Source organism: Anolis carolinensis, unplaced genomic scaffold (genome assembly GCF_035594765.1).
Source record: "Anolis carolinensis isolate JA03-04 unplaced genomic scaffold, rAnoCar3.1.pri scaffold_7, whole genome shotgun sequence".
Classification (NCBI taxonomy): domain Eukaryota; kingdom Metazoa; phylum Chordata; class Lepidosauria; order Squamata; family Dactyloidae; genus Anolis; species Anolis carolinensis.
The window spans coordinates 1,592,111-1,615,025 of NW_026943818.1; the positions used below are offsets into that span (position 1 = coordinate 1,592,111).

General features: G+C 43.9%; 1 protein-coding gene, 1 long non-coding RNA gene and 2 other non-coding genes across 5 annotated transcripts in view; 3 read left to right on the forward strand and 1 right to left on the reverse strand.

Annotated features, from left to right (window-relative positions):
- nr6a1 (nuclear receptor subfamily 6 group A member 1) overlaps positions 1-22,915 on the reverse strand; it is a 106,718-nt gene that overhangs the window by 61,128 nt on the left and 22,675 nt on the right. For both annotated transcript variants that reach the window (XM_062960741.1, XM_062960739.1), the window contains exons 2-3: positions 21,884-21,925; positions 20,032-20,088 (exon numbers count right to left, since the gene is read on the reverse strand). In XM_062960741.1, the coding sequence (XP_062816811.1) occupies positions 20,032-20,088; positions 21,884-21,925 (99 nt within the window). The remainder of the gene's footprint in view (positions 1-20,031; positions 20,089-21,883; positions 21,926-22,915) is intronic.
- LOC134293365 (uncharacterized) lies at positions 2,488-22,740 on the forward strand. The gene is made up of 3 exons (XR_010000332.1): positions 2,488-3,360; positions 11,046-11,116; positions 14,797-22,740. It is a non-coding gene; the product is annotated as an uncharacterized LOC134293365 (long non-coding RNA).
- Positions 17,210-17,303, forward strand: mir181a-2 (microRNA mir-181a-2). The gene has a single exon (NR_129885.1). It is a non-coding gene; the product is annotated as a microRNA mir-181a-2 (primary transcript).
- On the forward strand, positions 18,120-18,206 carry mir181b-1 (microRNA mir-181b-1). The gene has a single exon (NR_129887.1). It is a non-coding gene; the product is annotated as a microRNA mir-181b-1 (primary transcript).

Sequence of the window (22,915 nt, forward strand, 5' to 3'; positions counted from 1 at the left end):
AAGAGACAATAAGGTCTGGCAAAGCTGAAGGTAGTAGAAAAACTACATTTCAGCTGGATGGACTCAACCATAAGTCTGCATGACTTGAGCAGGGCAGTTGAGGGCATGATGACTTGAAGTTGGATTTGCAATAAATTAAATCCATCTTGATGGCACCTAAGAACCGTATATACTTGAGTATAAGCCGACCCGAATATAAGCCTAATTTTACCACAAAAAAACTGGGAAAACATTGACTCCAGTATAAGCCGAGGGTGGGAAATTTCAGAAATAAAAACAGATACCAATAAAATGAATTGAGGCATCAGTAGGTTAAGTGTTTTTGAGTATTTACATCAAGCTCAAATTTAAGATAAGACTGCCCGACTCTGATCAAATCATTCTTCTCATCTTCTTCAATGTAAATGTGCTTATGTATCCTTTTAATAATAATAGAGTAAAATAATACATGTAATAATAATAAATACAGGAAAATAATACATGTAGTAATAAGTAAAGGTAAAGGTTTCCCTTGACGTTAAGTCCAGTCATGACCGACTCTGGGGGTTGGTGCTCATCTCTATTTCTAAGCCGAAGAGCCGGCATTGTCCATAAACACCTCCAAGGTCATGTGGCCACTGGCATGACTGCATGGAGCACTGTTACCTTCCCTCTGGAGCAGCACCTATTGATCTACTCACATTTTGCATGTTTTCGAACTGCTAGGTTGGCAGTAGTAGAGTATTTTACTCTATTTATTGCATGCAGTAATAGAGTAAAATAATAAATATAATAATAATAATAATAATAATAATAATAATAATAATAATAGAGTAAAATAAATGTAATAGTACCAACAATAATAGTGAAAAATAATAAATGTAATACAGTAGAGTCTCACTTATCCAAGCTAAACGGGCCGGCAGAAGCTTGAATAAGCGAATATCTTGGATAATAAGGAGGGATTAAGGAAAAGCCTATTAAACATCAAATTAGGTTATGATTTTACAAATTAAGCCCCAAAACATCATGTTAGACAACAAATTTGACAGAAAAAGTAGTTCAATACGCAGTAATGCTATGTAGTAATTACTGTATTTACGAATTTAGCACCAAAATATCATGATATATTGAAAACATTGACTACAAAAATGGCTTGGATAATCCAGAGGCTTGGATAAGCGAGGCTTGGATAAGTGAGACTCTACTGTAGTAGCAACAATAATAGCAAAAAAATAAATAAATGTAATACAATAATAATAGAGAAAAATAATAAATCTATATATATATAAAAGGGTAATGAAATTTCGGCCTAGGACAAAACAACAAAACTACACATCCCAGAAACACTACACTTGGCAGCACAACCCCTCATCCATGCCTCTACGTTCATACAACAAAAAGAAAAGAAAAATAAAGTCCTAATTAGAGGGAGAGGAATAATTGTTTTTATCCAATTGCTGCCAGTTAGAAGGCTAAGCTCCGCCCACTTGGTCTCCTAGCAACCCACTCAGCCCAGGGGACAGGCAGAGTTAGGTCTCACTTAGGCCTCTTCCACACTGCTTATAAAATACAGATTGTCTGATTTGAACTGGATTATATGGCCATGTAGACTCAAGGCCCTTCCACACAGCTATATAACCCATTTATAATGGACTTAATGTAAGGTAAAACCTTCTTTACCTTAACTACCGCTAATTTCTCAATACTTTATTTCCCATACCACCATACTTCGCCACAGCAATGCGTGGCCGGGCACAGCTAGTGTACCATATATTCTCTTGTATAAGCTGACCCAAATATAAGCCACCCGAGTATTCCTCAATACTTTATTTCCCATACCACCATACTTCACCATAGCAATGCGTGGCTGGGCACAGCTAGTGTACCATATATTCTCTTCTATAAGCTGACCCAAATATAAGCCAACCAGGACCCTCACCCGAGTATTCCTCAATACTTTATTTCCCATACCACCATACTTCGCTACAGCAATGCATGGCTGGGCACAGCTAGTGTACCATATATAAGCTGACCCAAATATAAGCCAACCAAGACCCTCACCCGAGTATAAGCCGAGGGGGGCTTTTCAGTCTTAAAAAAAGGGCTGAAAAACTAGGCTTATACTCGAGTATATACAGTACATCTGACTTTGGTCACGTTGGACTTGGTTTGCTGATGTTTTGTTTGGTGAATCCACTTCAAACACTGGAGCAGCCCCTGTACTGGTGCAGCCAGAGGGGGAAAAATACCCTAAATCCTCGCCATTCACTTCACGCCAGGAATGCCTCCATGAAGAATGTTAGAAAAGGCTCTGCCCAAGACAGGTGCCTCTGCTCAGCTCGCAACGAAAACAGAGGGCCGGGCTGAAGAAGTTGCAGAGACACCCAAACAGTGCACCCGGCCTGAAAGGCAGCCTTTGAATGCTCCGGGGCTTCACATTTCAGCACTGGGGCTGTGGCCCAATCAGGAGGCGATCCCTCGCACGGGCCTCCGCTCAGCAAATGGGCTGCATCCCAGCCTCGCACATGACGGGATTTGCTTCTGTCCATCATCTGGGTCATATATAGTTCAATTCAAGTGGAGCAGACAGGGCTGGGAGGAAATCTGGAGGGGTTCAATTGCCTGTCTAGCCTGCCTGCCTGCCTTGCAAGCGAGCAGGAGACACGCTTACGGGTGCCTTCGCCACACCGAAATCTCCTCGGGTGCTATTTCCGTACCTTTCGATCCCACGCCGTGCCGCAGGAAGAATCGCGGCGGCTGCTTCCACCCTGGTTGTGGTTGCCGTCTCCTCTCCGTCTGCACCAGATGCAACTTTGGAGGGACAGAATAATGCACGCACGTTCTCCCTGCCTTCCCACCAAAAAGAAAGCAACTGGACGACGGTTTTGGAGACCTTTTTCTATTGCTAGGTAAGAATTTTAATCCTTTCCCGAGCCTCAACGTGAACGGGACTGGCTTAGAGCGCGGCAGGCGCCTGCTCTGCGCATGGAAACACCACCAGTACATTTTCTTCTGGACTCATTTCTGCACGTGCTCCTTTGTTCTCACAACAGAAGCTTTTTCTACACATCGCGCAGCTGGAGGGAGTCCAAAAGGCAGGCGAGATCGGACAAATTCTCCAGCCTCGGTGAAAACGGCTTCATTTTAATTCTTTGGAAAGGGGACTTTTTTCCCCCAAGATTGGGAGGAAAGAATTCTACACCATTTGAAGTTTTGAGCAGCGGAAATAAATCCTCGGGTTGGATGTAACCGAATCCCCGGCGTAGCCCGGAGGCGAGCGAGAGAGAGGCGAGGAGGAACTGAGCCAGACACGGACAAAGGCAGGAGCCTTCTCCAGACAGCACAGGTCGCTCTGGAGGCCAGCCCTGGACCAGACAGGTCAGCCAGATGCTGCGCGGGGAGGGGGGGAGGGAGGGGGAGGGGCGGACGGGGGGGGGGGGCACGGGGCGGGGTGCTCATGCGTGCAGCCGTGACCAGCCATTTTCCCCCAGCGGTCCCGCTTTGTGCTCTCTGAAGGAATGCGAGACCCCCAGCAGCACCCTGGGAGCCCCCACTTTACACACATAGACACATTTTGGGATGACGAGAAGGGACCGGGGGGCTAAGGGGCGCCAAAGTGCCCCAAGCGGTCTCCCCCCCCCCCTTCCCCCCACCTCTCTCCCAGTCACGGCTGTTTTTAATAATAATAATAATAATAATAATAATAATAATAATAATAATAACTTTATTTTTATACCCCGCCCCATCTCCCCGAAGGGACTTGGGGCGGCTTACATGGGGCCATGCCCAGACATAACAATATAATAATAATAATAATAATAATAATAATAATAATAATAACAACAACTTTATTTTTATACCCTGCCCCATCTCCCCGAAGGGACTCGGGGCGGCTTACATGGGGCCATGCCCAGACATAACAATATAATAATAATAATAATAATAATAACAACTTTATTTTTATACCCCGCCCCATCTCCCCGAAGGGACTCGGGGCGGCTTACATGGGGCCATGCCCAGACATAACAATATAATAATAATAATAATAATAATAATAATAATAATAATAACAACAACTTTATTTTTATACCCCGCCCCATCTCCCCGAAGGGACTTGGGGCGGCTTACATGGGGCCATGCCCAGACATAACAATATAATAATAATAATAATAACAACAACTTTATTTTTATACCCCGCCCCATCTCCCCGAAGGGACTCGGGGCGGCTTACATGGGGCCATGCCCAGACATAACAATATAATAATAATAATAATAATAATAATAACAACAACAACTTTATTTTTATACCCCGCCCCATCTCCCCGAAGGGACTCGGGGCGGCTTACATGGGGCCATGCCCAGACATAACAATATAATAATAATAATAATAATAACAACAACAACTTTATTTTTATACCCCGCCCCATCTCCCCGAAGGGACTCGGGGCGGCTTACATGGGGCCTAGCCCGATAAAACAATCAATATCAGTAACACGACTATAAAACAATCAATACCAGTAAAACATCAATAGCTTTTGTCTCACTCTCGTCATCCACTGTACGTATGGACACAAATCCGTCTGAGGTTTGTTTTAAGCATAAAAGGTCCTCTGGTTGGCCTTACCTGGGAAAGAGCCGAGGCCGGCGGGAAAAGCTTTGAAAAGGATAGGCCACAAGCAGTGCCTTGGGGAGGCCGTGGCTTGGCGTGGCGTGTCTGTGGCCAGAACAGGGCAAAGGCAAGGCACACCGCCTCGCCAAGCCGCTTGCTATTATTTATTTCATAGAACCATAGAATCATAGAATAGTAGAGTTGGAAGAGACCTCATGGGCCATCCAGTCCAACCCCCTGCTAAGAAGCAGGAAAATTATTTTCAATTATTTATACCCCGCCCTTCTCACCCGAGGGGACTCAGGGCGGCTTACAAGTGGCAATTGATGCCGTTACACTGATATACAATAAACTAAAACGATTAAAACAGTTAAAACAGGCATAAAATAGTCATAAAATACAATATACAAGTTTAAAACAATGCAAAGTGCTTATGCCATTCATCCACCAGACCTTATACAAGAGCTGTAATTCAGACCGCGTCAAAGCCAACACACTTATTCTTCAAATGCCTGCGTACGTTTCCCCTAAAATAAGACAGTGTCTTACACAGTAGAGTCTCGCTTATCCAACATAAACGGGCCGACAGAACGTTGGACAAGCGAATATGTTGGATAATAAGGAGGGATTAAGGAAAAGCCTATTAAACATCAAGTTAGGTTATGATTTTACAAATTAAGCACCAGAACATCATATTATACAACAAATTTGACAGAAAAAGTAGTTCAATACGCAGTAATACTATGTAGTAATTACTGTATTTACGAATTTAGCACCGAAATATCATGATACAGTAGAGTCTCGCTTATCCAACGTAAACGGGCCGACAGAACGTTGGATAAGCGAATATCTTGGATAATAAGGAGGGAATAAGGAAAAGCCTATTAAACATCAAATTAGGTTATGATATCACAACTCCCTTTGACACGTGGGCCAACTTGGGTTCTCCCTCCAGGCGTTTTGGACTCCAACTCCCACCATTCCTAACAGCCTCAGGCCCGACCAAGAACTCATGAAGTCATGCCTTTGACACCTAGGCCGACTTGGGCCTTTCCTCCAGGCGTTTTGGACTCCAACTCCCACCATTCCTAACAGCCTCAGGCCCGACCAAGTACTCATGAAGTCATGCCTTTGACACCTAGGCTGACTTGGGCCTTTCCTCCAGGCGTTTTGGACTCCAACTCCCACCATTCCTAACAGCCTCAGGCCCGACCAAGTACTCATGAAGTCATGCCTTTGACACCTAGGCCGACTTGGGCCTTTCCTCCAGGCGTTTTGGACTCCAACTCCCACCATTCCTAACAGCCTCAGGCCCGACCAAGAACTCATGAAGTCATGCCTTTGACACCTAGGCCGACTTGGGCCTTTCCTCCAGGCGTTTTGGACTCCAACTCCCACCATTCCTAACAGCCTCAGGCCCGACCAAGTACTCATGAAGTCATGCCTTTGACACCTAGGCCGACTTGGGCCTTTCCTCCAGGCGTTTTGGACTCCAACTCCCACCATTCCTAACAGCCTCAGGCCCGACCAAGAACTCATGAAGTCATGCCTTTGACACCTAGGCCGACTTGGGCCTTTCCTCCAGGCGTTTTGGACTCCAACTCCCACCATTCCTAACAGCCTCAGGCCCGACCAAGTACTCATGAAGTCATGCCTTTGACACCTAGGCCGACTTGGGCCTTTCCTCCAGGCGTTTTGGACTCCAACTCCCACCATTCCTAACAGCCTCAGGCCCGATCAAGTACTCATGAAGTCATTTGCCTCACCGCACCCCATCGCCACAGATGCCTTGCACATTTTCCAAGCACAAATCTATGCTCTCCTCCAGGATCCTATCTCCAGCTGCTTCTTTTTCCACCCGACATCCTGCCTCCAATTTATCGGGATGCTTCTAGATGCACGAACCCACAAATCAAAACACAAGTTTGCACGAAAGAGCAAGACGTGGCCTGTGGAAGGAGAGGAGAGATGAGCACTGGGACGGGCAAGAGAAAGAAAACATTGGTCGGGATGCTGCTTCCGAGTTACAGGCGAGAACGACCGTATTCGTATCTCCCAGCCACCTGGATTTGAATAGAAACCAGACAGCGATTCTTTTCGCCTCCGCCAGTATTCGACCTGCCGGACAATAGAGATTTGTTAGCCCTCCAGTACAAGCTGCGGACCACAAAGCAGAGGCCAGCGTGATCCGCACAAGAGGGGTTTGCAAAAGACAAACAGGAAATTACCGCTTCGGGAACATACATACTCTCCACCCACTCCGTCGTGGATTGAAACCCAGAAGGATCAGGCCTTGTATTGGCGTGTTGCAGCCACTCATCTCCACGTGGAACAAGGTTCGCACAGCTAGTACAAGATAAAATGTTCAGAGGCACATTTCTATGAAAAATCCAAGGCTGGAAGTTCATAGTTCCAATTTTTGTGTTTCCTTGTTTTTCTTGGGGTTCATGGACAATAAATCTAGCCTGGAGATGCACCTCCCACATGCAGCGAAAGCCAAGCCTTGGCCTGAGATACAGTAGAGTCTCACTTATCCAACACTCGCTTATCCAACACATTTTTGTAGTCAGTTTTCTCAATACATCATGATATTTTGGTGCTAAATTCGTAAACACAGTAATTACTACCTAGCATTACTGTGTATTGAACTTCTTTTTCTGTCAAATTTGTTGTCTAACACGATGTTTTGGTGCTTAATTTGTAAAATCATAACTTAATTTGATGTTTAATAGGCTTTTCCTTAATACCTCCTAATTATCCAATATATTCGCTTATCCAACATTCTCCCGGCCCGTTTAATGTTGGATAAGTGAGACTCTACTGTATTAAGAACTTCCCATTCCATTTGAATTGTAACTTCATCCTATCCTCAACCTCCCTCTGACATAACCAGCGGCTAATTCTTTCAAGCTCTGCTCTGGACCAAGTCCCAGTGCAATTTCATCCTATCCAAACATATGGCCTTCCCACTGCTCACAGAACTGCTTGTGGTGACTCTCTTACGAATCATAATGAGGAAAGTGGAGAGGCTGTGCCGTCGGTCATGAGTTTGGCGGCGCATTTGAACCAAACCAGGCGTCCAATTTATTTTCTCTGTGTACTTTCACGCTCTGCGTGATCTCAACACAGCTGCCAAGCAAGTGGCGTGTATTTTATTATATTTACAACCATGCTTTATCTCCAACTAGATTGTGGTGGCTTCCGCTACATGTATCTCCATACCCATCTTGTGGTCATCTTTAATTTCTTTTCACGTGGTTTATAAAAGTAGAATTAAGCCTACCACACTTGCTTATTTCCCCATACGTTTTGTTATTACAGCCTACGCTTATGTCTCTAGCTCAGTGATTCCCAAAGTGGGCGCTACTGCCCCCTAGTGGGCGCTGCGGTGATCCAGGGGGGCGGTGATGGCACCTATTAGGACACAGGGGCGGAGCTAGAGGAGTGGGCGTGGCTTCTTCCCAAGAGCCAGAGATAGGGCTGAGCCTCTATATGTCTCCTGAAAGACCTTTTATTTATTTTATTTATTTATTTATTTATTTATTACATCACTTCTACCCCGCCCTTCTCACCCATCAGGGGACTCAGGGCGGCTTACAATATAAACATACACATTAAAAACAGTTGTCGTCAAATTTAAAACTCCATCAAGATTAAAAATTACAATAAAATTAAGAATATCCATTAAAATATACATAATTATACATTTAAATATACATTTAAGGCGCTTTCCATGTTCATGTGGGGTCTGTCAGTAGGTCATATATTCTTATCTCATTTTTGCTGCTACTCATGCTCAAATGGGCTGAGAAGCCTGCTGTTCTGCTGCAGAAGAGGCCAGAAACATCTCCAGCCAGCCTGCCTGTTGCTGCCTCTGGGACTCCTTTTAGGACTAAAGGGCGGGGCGGGGCCTCTTCCCAAGAGCACGAGACAGGGCTGAGCCTCTATATGTCTCCTGAGAGGCCTTTTAGGACTAAAGGGCGGGGCTAGGGGTGGGGGCGGGGCCTCTTCCCAAGAGCCCGAGACAGGGCTGAGCCTCTATATGTCTCCTGAGAGGCCTTTTAGGACTAAAGGGCGGGGCTGGGGGTAGGGGCGTGGCTTCTTCCCAAGAGCCCGAGACAGGGCTGAGCCTCTATATGTCTCCTGAGAGGCCTTTTAGGACTAAAGGGCGGGGCTAGGGGTGGGGGCGGGGCCTCTTCCCAAGAGCCCGAGACAGGGCTGAGCCTCTATATGTCTCCTGAGAGGCCTTTTAGGACTAAAGGGCGGGGCTAGGGGTGGGGGCGGGGCCTCTTCCCAAGAGCCCGAGACAGGGCTGAGCCTCTATATGTCTCCTGAGAGGCCTTTTAGGACTAAAGGGCGGGGCTAGGGGTGGGGGCGGGGCCTCTTCCCAAGACCCCGAGACAGGGCTGAGCCTCTATATGTCTCCTGAGAGGCCTTTTAGGACTAAAGGGCGGGGCTAGGGGTGGGGGCGGGGCCTCTTCCCAAGAGCCCGAGACAGGGCTGAGCCTCTATATGTCTCCTGAGAGGCCTTTTAGGACTAAAGGGCGGGGCTAGGGGTGGGGCCTCTTCCCAAGAGCCCGAGACAGGGCTGAGCCTCTATACCTCTCCTGAGGCTCTTGTTGAGACACAGAGGGTGGAGCTAGGGAATGAGGCGGGGCCTCCTTCCAAGAGCCCGAGACAGGGCTGAGCCTCTATACTTCTGAGAGGGCTTTTAGGGCGGGGCTGGGGTGGGGGCGGGGCCTCTTCCAAAGAGCCCAAGACATGGCTGAGCCTCTGTATACCTGCCCTGAGGCGTTTGTTAGAACACGGGATGGGGTATAGAAGTTCAGTCCTATCAGACACTTGGGAAGAGGCCCCGCCCCCTCTTCTAGCCCCACCCCTTGTGTCCTGGCAGGCACCGCAGGACAGGGATAGAAGCTCAGCCCTGCCTCAGAGCTCATAACTCTGCCCATCCCAGTCCTGGCTGCCCATTTGTGGCCCCGCCCACCTCCCCCTCCCCCTCTCAGCCCTGCATCTTGGACTAGGGAAGAGGCGCAGCCCCGCCCACTTGAGCAGAAGCCACGCCCACCCCTCTAAGCCACGCCCCCCTTTCCAGGGAGCACTGATTAATATTTTTTCTGGAAAGAGGGTGGCAGGCAAAATAAGTTTGGGAACCACTGCTCTAGCTCTTCCAAGGGTTTGGTTTAACTTCCAGTTGACTAGCACAACTGAATGTCTGTGTCGCAAAATGATGCATGTCTCAAGTGTCACAGATAGCTTGGCCAGAGCATCAAGCAGCAATGCCTGCTCACCTCGACCACTCGAGAGAACATCCAGACTGTTTGCTTTTGAGCCAGTCGGGATGAGCAACCAAAAAGCAAAGTGATTTGCTTTCCAGCAGCTGCCAGAAGACGGCAAAAGCAAGTCCACACAGCCACCCCCAAAATAGAAAATGGGCCGCTATTGTTCTGCTCAGGGAGGCTGTGCCCAGGAAGGATTATCCCACGCCATGCGATGCCGGGAGGCCCAGCTCGGCTGGCACCCGTTCCACACGGAGCCTCTCTCTCTCTCTCTCTCTCTCTCTCTCTCTCTCTCTCCCTCGTGGCTGGCAGCTACGTGGGACCTGAGAGAGAAAAGGCAAAACGGAAGGCAGAGGCACAGCCTATCACCCATAAGCAGCTGCTCCTCATACTAACTGAGCCAGAGCATCTTCAACAGTGTTGGCAAACCTCACAAAGGCACATCCCGAAAGGAGAGAGCAGCCAGCTAAAGACAATCATCAGCGAATGATTGTCCTTGTCTAGTGTCAGTCAAGATTATGAGGTCCTTCAGAATTTCTGCTATGCTATATTTGGTCTGGAGGGGAGTTAGCACAGAAGCATCACCAAAGACTGAGGTAGGAACGGGCAGCCTCTAGAAATGCACCAAAGTAATAGATACCCACAAATGTAGTAATTGCTTTAGTAATGTTCAGTCAACAGGTATAACGTAAAAACTCATATAGAATAAAATACAATATGTTCAGAATTCACAATGTCTTCTTCTCTGATGACAAAACTTCCCATTATATTGTGAGGTTACCAAATAACAGTTTATACTCGCTATAAGAATCAACCAAGAGCCAGCAGAGTATCAACACTGTGAGTATATAAATAAGATACAAAGCTACAGAAGCCCTCTATTTTGGCCTAGAACTGTTTTATCTCCTTGTTTTTAACATGTGATGTATGTATTGATTGTATGACTGCTTTTCATGTTTGATTTTACAATGTGTAATTTGTCACTGTTTTTATTATTGTTGTGAGCCGCCCCGAGTCCCCTCAGGGAGATGGGGCGGGATATAAGAATAAATTTTTTATTATTATTATTATTATTATTATTATTATTATTATTATTATATGATCTTAATTGAAACTTAAAAACCTTAAATTATGTTATAGCCACTATTTGTTCTTTTTATTTAAACCCACTCTAGAAAAAAAGAGAAGAAGACATAAAAACACAACTAGAAAGAGGAACATAATGAATACATATGAATGTACTATTGTAAGTCTCTATGTCAAATTTATAATGACATTTATGTGGATACGTTATATGTTTTTGTTAATTCATTATAATTTTCCCAGATTAATTCACTTGAAGAAGACCTAGTCGAAACCGGTCATGATCTACTGTGACCTACTTGCTCTTCAGCACAATGAACTGATTGAATAAGTGAACAATTATATATAGAACATATATTGTTGAGCTACAGTCATTTTTGATGTATGGATTATGTTTATTACAATTGTGAATTCTGAACATATTGTATTTTATTCTATATGAGTTTTTACGTTATACCTGTTGACTGAACATTACTAAGGCAATTACTACATTTGTGGGTACAGTAGAGTCTCACTTATCCAACATAAACGGGCCAGCAGAATGTTGGATAAGCAAATATGTTGGATAATAAGGAGAGATTAAGGAGAAGCCTATTAAGCATCAAATTAAGTTATGGTTTTACAAATTAAGCACCAAAACATCATGTTATACAACAAATCTGGCAGAAAAAGTAGTTCAATACGCAGTAATGCTATGTAGTAATTACTGTATTTACGAATTTAGCACCAAAATATCATGATATATTGAAAACATTGACTATAAAAATATGTTGGATAATCCAGAACGTTGGATAACCGAGTGTTGGATAAGTGAGACTCTACTGTATCTATTACTTTGGTGCATAACCAGGAACCCATTTACTTAATATTAGCCTTTATAAATGGGCACCAGTGCAGGGCAGCAATCTGGCATCCCATGGCACGTAAACTAACAAGTGTCCACTAAATGGAATAATAACAATGTATTAAATATCATTAAACATTGTATTATACCCATGGCACGTGCCTGACCCTCAAGGCAAGAGGAAATAAATAGAAAATACCAGGTAGAAAACAGAAGCAGCCCAGAGCAGTGCCAAGCACCTCCCGCTTGCCCAGGCCATGCGCCCTGCCAAGGCCAGCATGCCTCATTGAGGATCGCAAGCGCTTTCCTAACAGGCCAACAAAAGCACTTCGGCAGCCATTTCCTTTGCAGCAGCTCACCAACCGAATTCCCCAAATACTTTTTAACCATCGGGGTTTTTTGCGTATGTATGTGAGTGTGCTTTTACAACTTAGGATGGGACGTGTCAGCTGCCGCAGAAAGGAGAATGGCTGGCACGGCTCCAACATTCGCAGGCGCCACTTGTAACCCTTTCCTGGGCAGGAATCAGAGCACTGAAATCAGAAATGAGAATGTTGGTATTGGATTACGGTTCCAGGTGATACGGCAAGGCAGAAATCTTAGTCTGAGAATCCCAGGTGACACTCTACTGCAGGGGTCCCCAAACTTTTTAAGCAGAGGGCTGGTCCACAATCTTTCAGAGTGTTGAGGGGCCAAATTATCATTTGAAAAAAAATACAAACAAACAAATTCCTATGCATACTGCACATGTCTTATTTGTAGTGCAACAACAACAACAACTAAAGAACAATACAATATTTAAAAATGAAAACAATTTTAACCAACATAAACCTATTAGGATTTCAATGGAAAGTGTGGGCCTGCTACTGGCCAATGAGATAGTCAAGTTAATTAGGATTGTTGTTGTTGTGTGACTTCAAGTCATTTCAGACTTTGGCTGACCCTAAGTCTAAAATTATTTATTTATTTGCTGCCTTTATTTGCTACATTTATATCCCACCCTTCTCACCCCGAAGGGGACTCAGAGCAGCTGTATGTACATACAATATATTATATTATTAGCATAACACAATATTAGCATTATATACCGTGTTTCCCCGAAAATAAGACAGTGTCTTATATTAATTTTTGCTCCCAAAGATGCACTAGGTCTTATTTTCAGGGGATGTCTTATTTTTCCATGAAGAAGAATTCACATTTATTGTTGAACCAAAAAAATGAACATTTATTATATACTGTACAGTAGTTGTCATCACAAACCAGCACAACCAAACAAACTGTGAATCCTATCAAGAATTTCTTGTTACTACCAATATTTCCATGTACAACACTCTATGGTATGTACATTTACTGATCCTGCATGCTCTGATTTTCTGTTTGGCGGGCATGCTTCCAAACAAAAACTCTGTTAGGTCTTACTTTCAGGGGAGGCCTTATATTTAGCAATTCAGCAAAACCTCTACTAGGTCTTATTTTCTGGGGATGTCTTATTTTAGGGGAAACAGGGTATTACTATATTGAACTATACCACTATACTATTATATAATATGTAATATATAACATATAAATATTATTATATGGTATTACTATTAGTATTATATTGTATAACATAAGATTATTATCAATATTATATGTATATACAATATATTATTAAAACTGATATAAAATATTATATTATAAAACTGAGGGCGGGGGCCAGGTAAATGACCTTGGAGGGCCGCATCCGGCCCCCGGGCCTTAGTTTGGGGACCCCTGCTCTACTGTATCATTACCGTCCATCATAATAGCAACAACATCCTTATGGCGGCTGTAGGTTCTGTTAGAGATGGTACAGATTCCACTTCCCTTTCTGTTCACTGAATATCAAGGTCAATTAGGATGATGCCTGGCTAGGAGTTGCCAAGCAGATTAGACAGCCCCAGAAAACGCCTGGACCACGCAGGGGTCATCTGTCACTCTGACCTAGATATCTGCAGAATGTGTTCCATTGGGATGACTGAAAATGTACAACAGGGTCTTTCTTAAAGCAGGGCGATCAAGACAGCTCCATAGCATTCAGCAGCATTGGCTACATAGGAAAGGAAGACCTATCAGTAGCATCTTGAAGGATGTTAATGGAAATCCCATTTTCCTTTCACTTTGTCAGTCACTTTGGCCCTGGGTCCATGAGCTGAATCAGCTAAAGTGGGAAATACTGTAGAGTCTCACTTATCCAACATAAACGGGCCGGCAGAACGTTGGATAAGCAAAAATGTTGGATAATAAGAAGGGATTAAGGAAAAGTCTATTAAACATCAAATTACATTATGATTTTACAAATTCAGCACCAAAACATCGTTATACAACAAATTTGACAGAAAAAGTAGTTCAATATGCAGTAATGTTATGTTGTAATTACTGTATTTATAAATTTAGCACCAAAACATCACAATCTATTGAAAACTTTGACTACAAAAACATTGGCTACTAACAAATTGACTCCAAATAAAGATAGAATTGCATAAAATGAACTTACAGTAGCAGCATTGTCAGAAATTAAATCCATAAAAGGGTTGTTGTATGTCTTTCGGGCTGTGTGGCCATGTTCCAGAAGTATTATCTCTTGACGTTTCGCCCACATCTATGGCAGGCATCTAGGGCGAAACGTCAGGAGAGAATACTTCTGGAACATGGCCACACAGCCCGAAAGACATACAACAACCCTGTGATCCCGGCCATGAAAGCCTTCGACAACACATTAAATCCATAAAAGTTCAGTCCTTGCTGCCGAGAGAAAGAGCTGTGGATCGGGGTGGGAGGCAAACTGCATTGGATAATCCATAACGTTAGATAAGCGGATGTTGGATGAGACTCTACTGTAGCTGGTTAGTTGGCACCATGGCCAGTAAGATGCCAATAAGCACCCCGTTTACACCCAGTTTAATTATAACAGCAGAAGAAGGTTGTGAAATTTAAGAGGTGATGCTGCGACTGGTCCTTCTCTTTGTTTATGTTTGTAGGAAAAGGCAAAGGAGCTGGACAGCAAGGCAGTTGACGCGAATGAGATCAGGCAGAAGCAGGAGTGTTTGGTGCCGTGACTCTTGAGGTGTTTGGACAACACAGAGGAATGAACTTCAAGATCTCAATGGCAACTCAAGAGAAGAAGAAAGAAGACCCAAACCGGTGACTGGTTGTACAGTGCGGGGGCTTAGCTGGGCTCTGCTTTGCTTCACAACTGCAAAAGAGCCAAGAGGATTTCAAAGACGTGCCTTGATCATTCTCCTGGGAAGTTCCTGAAAGACGGGTGTGCCATGGACATACAAGATTTCTGAAGGCGGAAGCAGTTGCTTCTCTGGAACAACAGAGATGCTCTGCCTAACTTTACGTGGCAACCATTAGCAGCTTTCCACTCTGGGAATCTCTGCCAAAAACTTACATTTTTTCAACTAATCACATCGTGCCACACTTGCGTTCCGAACAACAAGCTGTCACTGGTGATCTTCACCTAAGTTTGCTTCTGGAAACAAGCAACCACATCCCTCCTACCTTCAAGTAAGTTGTTTTCCTTCATATGGTGGCAACTTACAATGATCAGTTATAGTAGACTGGACTCTCAGGTCAATGCCATTGGCTTGCCAGAACACAGAGGTATTCATCCCACATTCTCCCTGTCTCTAACTATAGCAGAGTTTTACTTATCCAAGCTAAACGGGCCGGCAGAACCTTGGATAAGCGAATATCTTGGATTTTTTTTTTTGTGTCAGGAGCAACCGGAGTTGTTTCTGGAGTGAGAGAATTGGCCATCTGCAAGGATGTTGCCCAGGGGACATTGCCCGGATGTTTTGATGTTTTACCATCCTTGTGGGAGGCTTCTCTCATGTCCCCGCATGGAGCTGGAGCTGATAGAGGGAGCTCATCCGCGCTCTCCCCGGGTGGGATTGGAACCTGGCAGTCTTCAGGTCAGCAACCCAACCTTTAAGTCACAAGGCTTTTATCCCCTAGGCCACCAGAGGCTCCAATATCTTGGATAATAAGGAGGGATTAAGGAAAAGCCTATTAAACATCAAATTAGGTTATCATTTTACAAATTAAGCACCAAAACATTATGCTTTACAACAAATTTGAAAGAAAAAGTAGTTCAATACGCAGTTATGTTATGTTGTAATTACTGTATTCATGAATTTTGCACCAAAATATCACAATATATTGAAAACATTGACTACAAAAAATGCCTTGGATAATCCAGAACCTTGGATAAGTGAAGCTTGGATAAGTGAGACTCTACTGTAGTTCTCTTTTGCCTATTCTTTTTCTAGCCTGTCCCAAAACAGAGGGAGAGAAGCAGAGGGCCCGTGGCACATTGGTGGGTGGGGGTCCTTATTATTATTATTATTATTATTATTATTATTAGCTATATTTATATCCGGCCCTTCTCACCCCGAAGGGGACTCAGGGCGATTTACAAGTATATATACAGACAATATATTATATTATACAACTATATTGCAATATTATTAGTAATATTGCATGTATTTTATTTATTTATTTGCTACATTTATATGCCGCCCTTCTCACCCCGAAGGGGACTCAGAGCGGCTTACAAATTAAATTTACATACAATATTATATTAGTATAGTACAATACTGGTAACAAATTACTATATTGTACTGTATCAACATATTGTAATATTATTAGTAATATTACATGTAAAATATGATATATAATTAATATTATTATATTGTATTATTAGTATTATATCATATTACAATATAATATTATGAATATTATATGTATATACAATATGTTATAATTACTACATATTATTGTAAATTATATTGTATATATATATTTATATATAAACACACTAAATATGTGTGTGTGTGTGTGTGTGTGTGTGTATATATATTTATGTAATATAAATATACAATTATAGTAGTGAATTATAATTATTATTACATTGTATTACATCATAATATTATTATTAATATTACATGTATATACAGTATTATTATAATATTAGTATAGTATAATATTATTATATATTATTATATCATTAAATTGATACAGGAGACTATACAGGATACTATTCGAGGGAGGGTCTAACCTGAAATTATAGCAACACGCACAGGTTTCTAACATGCCACTCTTCCTACTGCCAAAGTGATAACAAATACCTTTCTATCGGCAAATCTCAAGATGATTGATAGTCAAGACAAAATCTAGCAAGTAATACCTTTTATGAAAAGACATCACAATGGTCTACTCCCGAGAAAGCAATAATTTGCCTCCGTACAAGAGTAGAAAGGAAGGAAGAGTGTTGTATGCAATTGCCAAGAATGAACTTGGAAAATCCATAATGTTTAGGTTGTGTGTGTGTTTCTGGCTGGCAGGGACCTGAATAACACAAAGAGCTCCGGCCAGGCAAATGGCCACAGGATAGCTTCAGTGAACATTCAACGCTGTCGGTGAGTTTGGAATCGAGAGCAAACCATCGACCGTTGACTGTACCTTGAGGTTTATCACTGACACGTGGGACAACTGTCAAGCTGCCACGTCTGGAAAGGTTGGTTAAGTGGGTTACGATGCCTGTGTCCCAGCCAACAACCAAACCAGCATATTTCCACTATATTGATACCTTCAACACATTCTCGACCCATCCCGGCTCACTCGACAAGAATAGCAAATATGCAACTTTGGCATGAGAGAGATGATGGAGTGTCCTCACATATTTCACACTGAACGTAACAACTTCTATGCATCAGGCCTACACGAGTATGTGCATGCAGATACACACTCCTGAATCCACCAGGATGGGCCCACGCAAGCCCAGGTGCCTCAGCAAATCGGCCACAATGCTAGCAAAAGAAGCTTGTCAGAAAACAAAACTTTGTTCTTAGGACAGGTATTTTCCTGCTTGGACACAGGTGAATGAAACACATTTTCCTTATTTTAAAGGGAAAATGACTTTTTTTGCCCACAGCATCAGGAGTGGTAGGGACCCTTGGAAAAGCTGTCTTCTGCACAAAACAAACATGTGTCATTTTTTTTTTTTTTTGCAAAAATGGCTTCCAGGCTGCAAATAGTTTCCAAAGATTTCTTTTGAAGCTGGAAGAAAAATCCTAAAATTACGTGTTGCTTCCTTCATGAAGAAACGTAGCGAAGAATGACATCTCTTTGGGACCCTTCATACCGTAAAGGGAATCATGTATTGCCTGATCTTGGAAGCCAAGCAGGATCAAATACCAGATGCCATGAGCTATCTCAGAGGAAGAAACTGACAGAACCACCTCTGAGTATTCCTTGCCTTGCCTTGAGAGGAACATACAGCCCACAAAGCACTCAGATAACGGCTGCAATCAACATTCATTGCTGTCGGTGGGTTTTAGGTTCAGTCAGCTCTCTGACCAATGAATGCAAACTGCAGACCAGATAACGACAAAGACGTAGAGGATGGAGCATACGGTGAAGAGTCTGTAGAAGAGAGGCTTCTTCTCCAAGGACCACCACATCTGAGAGTTGCGTTCCAGCCCTTCCAAAGAGTGCTGGGTGTAGCTACTTTGTTTTGGTGAGGGATAAGGAGTGAATGTAGAGGGCTATCCAGAAAGTAGATTACGTTTTGGAATCAAAAATGAACAAAGCATAGGAGAAAACATTTACCCTATGCAGTTGAAAGCCAGATCCAAATACCACTTCTCAACATAGTCCCCATTGAAATCTAGGCACTTCTCATAGCGATAAAAGAGTTTGGAAAGTCCTTCCCCACCAAACTTTGCCGCTTAGCTTGCGTCCTCAACCAGGCAGGTGTCCCTTCCCGCAGCTGCGCATGTGCATGCGCTCAACTTTCCCCCACACTCGTCCTGGATCGCTCTTCTGTTTTGCAAGGAAGGTTATGGCAACCTTTTTTTGGGGCAGGAAAGATGTGCTTCTTGCAAAACCTTAGAAAAAGGGAAAGTTGAGCACATGCACATGCGCAGCTGCGGGAGGGACGCCCGCCTGGTTGAGGACCCAATGTGATCTTAAATGAATCTATTGCCGTTTATCTATTTAAAATTTGTAATTCATAATGTGCACCTTGCTTATCCGCTATTGCAATCTCATTGTTTTTAATTCGATGTTTTAATACCACGTTGTGTTTTTTCGGCTGCTGTGTATATATTATTATTGGTTTTTATTATTGCTCTTTGATGTTTCATATTTTATTTTATCATTGTTTTGTACCTGATTTTGCTGTAAGCCGCCCTGAGTCCCCTTTGGGGGAGATGGAGGCGGGATATAAATAAACTACTTATTATTATTATTATTATTATTATTATTATTATTATTATTATTATCATCATCATTATTATTGAGGACGCAAGCCAAGCGGGCTGTGGTGCAGGCTGGATAGCAGCCAGCTGCAACAAATCACTCTGACCAAGAGATCATGAGTTCGAGGCCAACCCGTGCCTGCGTCTCTGTCTCTGTTCTATGTTATAGCATTGAATGTTTGCATTATATGTGTGCAATGTGATCCACCCCGAGTCCCCTTCGGGGTGAGAAGGGCGGAATATAAATACTGTAAATAAATAAATAAGAGTGATCCAGGACGAGTGTGGGGGAAAGTTGAGTGCATGCACATGCGGAGCTGCGGGAAGGGATGCCCACCTGGTTGAGGACGCAAGCCAAGCGGCAAAGTTTGGTGGGGAAGGACTTTCCAAACTCTTTTTATCGCTATGAGAAGTGCCTAGATGTTGAGAAGTGGTATTTGGGTCTGGCTTTCAATTGCATATGGTAAATGTTTTCTCCTATACTTTGTTCATTTTGAATTCCAAAACGTAATCTACTTTCTGGATAGCCCTCGTAAAAGCCAGAGTCTCATTTCAAAGCTAATTGCACACACATCTTGTCATTAACAACACCAGGGGCTGAGGGAAATCCCCAAAGCTGTCCAGGCAGACAGACAAAGCGGTAAGAATCAGAGCAATCCCTTAATGCTGAGTGTGTTGCGTGGCTGGCTGCCATCTAGCGGACGTCTGCCCTCCACACATGACCTAAACAAGCCTGTCACCACTAGATGGGGATCGGAGCAGTCCCTGCGACATTCAATGCAGTCATTCAGGAACCGATTAACAACGGGGAAGGGAGGCAGCCAAACCTCTGGAGGACAGGGATTTCCCTTTTCTTTCCCAGCAGCCCTCCTGAAGAAGCTGTGCCTAACTTCCAAGGAGAAAACAAAGCACAGACCTTGCCATTTAAGAAGAAAAAGTGGTACTTACTGCCTGTGTTCAAGGGGAGCACGGAAGAAGGGGAGTTCATCTGTTCGACATCTGTAACTGGGAAGAGAAGGGAGGCAGAGCCTTAGAAATGCTGCTTTCCCGTGTTGGGAAATTAATTAAACCAAAATTTGGAAAAGAGTAGCATATCCAGATTCTGAAAAGTGGCTCGATTAGTTCTAGACAGTTCCGAACTGCATTGCAAATACGCAAGGTAAACTCATATGTGCGATTTCACAGACACCACGAGGAAGAATTGATGCTCGACTCTTGAACAAATGGCTTTTTAAAAACATGTTCATGTTTCCCCCTCTCAGCAGGTGCAGATCCACCTTCAAGGGACAGGAGAGCCTCGTTCTTCCCCCTCAAATTCCTCCCAAAATTAAAGCCCACAGCACCAAAGTGAACGTGGCTGGGCACAGAAGTCCCTGCTTTCCGCAGGGCCTAAACCAGTGGTCCTCAGCCTGTGGGTCCCCAGGTGTTTTGACCTACAACTCCCTGAAATCCCAGGCAGTTTACCAGTTGTTAGGATTTCTATGAGTTGAAGGCCAAAACATCTGGGAACCCACAGGTCTGAACACACTCTCTCCTAAATGCTAGTTCTCTCTCCGACTCCAAGACCTCTGGCGCACTGGGAGAGAAAGGCCTAGATTGGGCACGAATTTAGGGAAACTAGCCCCCAGTTCAAAAAAAAAAAAAGAGAGGACCAGAGAACAAAAGTCTTCTTGACTCTGAAGACCAGCTGTTGCTAGTCCAGCTTGGTGCCCTTTGCCCTCTCCTCTGGCCAATAAGTGAACAGCGGCAATTGTTGCCTTGCATTCTGTGCTGTTTACAAGGCCTACGTGGCATGAAAGGAATTAATAATTCAGCTCTGCGGAGCTGATGACCTTTATTGGGGTGCCTCCTCTCGGCTGCTGCAGCAAAGCCACGGGGTAGCTTTAAAAAGTGTCCAGCTTTACAGCCTAATTGGGCACCATAACATAAATCAATTATTTCTCCTGTTTTAAGGAACAATGCCAGCCATTCTTCTCCGGGGCTCCGGCTCCAGCTCCCCTTGGGTCACGCCTGGCCCCTTGGTTCTTTCGAGTTTTACAACTGTATAGTAAACACGGGCGGAGGAGAGAAGTCCTGGCCGGCGCTGGAGGATCGGGGCTCTTGGGGAAGGCGGCAGGGAGGAAAAGGTTGCCCTGGCCTGAACTTCTCCTGACCCCTCGACTGCCCTTGTCCGGGCTCATGCTAGTGGAAGGGGGGCACGGGGGGCGCACAAGAAGCCAGGGCCTTCCCCACAGAAATGAACTTAGCCTGAACCTGTGGCAGAGGCCGTTGACTTTGAAGGCTTTCCGCTAACTGGGGGTGACTCTTCCGCCTGCCCCCCCACAAAGACCGAACCACGCCTTCCTCGGCCACATGTATCTTACCATGGGATGGAAAATTATGCAGACCACCCCACCTGGCAGTCATAGCTTCCCAAGCTCCACGTTCTTCAGAGGAGGCACTTCTGTTATTCCCACTGCACTATGTGGTGGGAGTATGAAACAGGGCCTCTGCAGTGAGATTGGGCTCTCTCCCCGCTGTGCTTTCATTGTCAGGTGAGAACCTTCCTATTCCAGCAGGTGTTTGCTTTATATAATGGCTTTTATGTATATAATCAATGACCGAGGTGTCCCCAGTAGTCCTGGTAATATTTATTAATTTATTTACAGCATTTATATTCCGCCCTTCTCACCCTGAAGGGGACTCAGGGCAGATCACATTACTCATATAGGCAAAATACAAAGAGTCTCCCTTGTAATGGAGAAAACTGGGACTGAAGAAAGGGGTAGGAGGTTGGGAAAAGAGCACTTTTGACACTTACCAGAAGGTGGCTCGTTTTCGGATGAAGATTCTCGGCAAAACCCTGAAAAACAAAAAAAAGAGACATATTAACTGGATACTGCCAACGGAGACAGCTCCCATCCAACGAGCATGTTTAAAAAGCCATTGCTGGACTACCTTCCCTGCCCACCCTGAGAACATGGGACATAGAATCAAGGAGCCTCTGCAGCAGAAAGGCAACCAGAAAGCGAGACTCAAAACCTCTGGCAACCAAAAGGATTGATGTTTGACTGGCACTGAAGCCACACAAAAGGGGATTCTCTTGCTTTCCTTCCCCAAAGAAGAACCTAGTGAGATTGCTTTAATGTTCCTCTGAGCATTTAGTATGGTGTTTTTAATGTGCGTGCCCCATGTGCTCCTTGCCTGCAAATAATGCCCAGATATTGAAAAAACATAACTTGTTCAATGGGATGATTACCAATCTGCCATATGAGCCTCACTCTTTTCGTAGTTAACACCATGATTTCCTTTAAGGAGGGTTGGACAACTGCAGGAGGGCCCGGCCCCCATTTTCCGCTATGGGGCCCTTCTGGAAGCCAAACAAGCCAAAAATCTTCCTCTTCCAAAACCAAACCAAACCAAACCAGGAGAAGCCTATGTCGTGAAGCTGGAAAAATGCTAAATGCTTCTGTGTCTGTCTATACTGTATGTTGTTTGTCTGTTGGCATTGAATGTTTGCCATATATGTGTTCATTGTAATCCACCCTGAGTCCCCTTCGGGGTGAGAAGGGCGGAATATAAATACTGTAAATAATACTGTAAATAATGTCTGGTTTTGCAAAATGGACACAATGGAGAGGCAGTTTTCTTAGAATAATAATAATAACTTTATTTTTATACCCCGCCTCTATCTCCCCAAAGGGGACTCAGGGCGGCTTACATGGGGCCAAGCCCGAATAAAAACAACAGCAATATAAAACACAACAATAGACAAAAGACATGCACAATTATAAAAACGTAAACATTAGCCATTAAAAAGAAATGACAAGAACTAATAAACTAATAGAAGGGT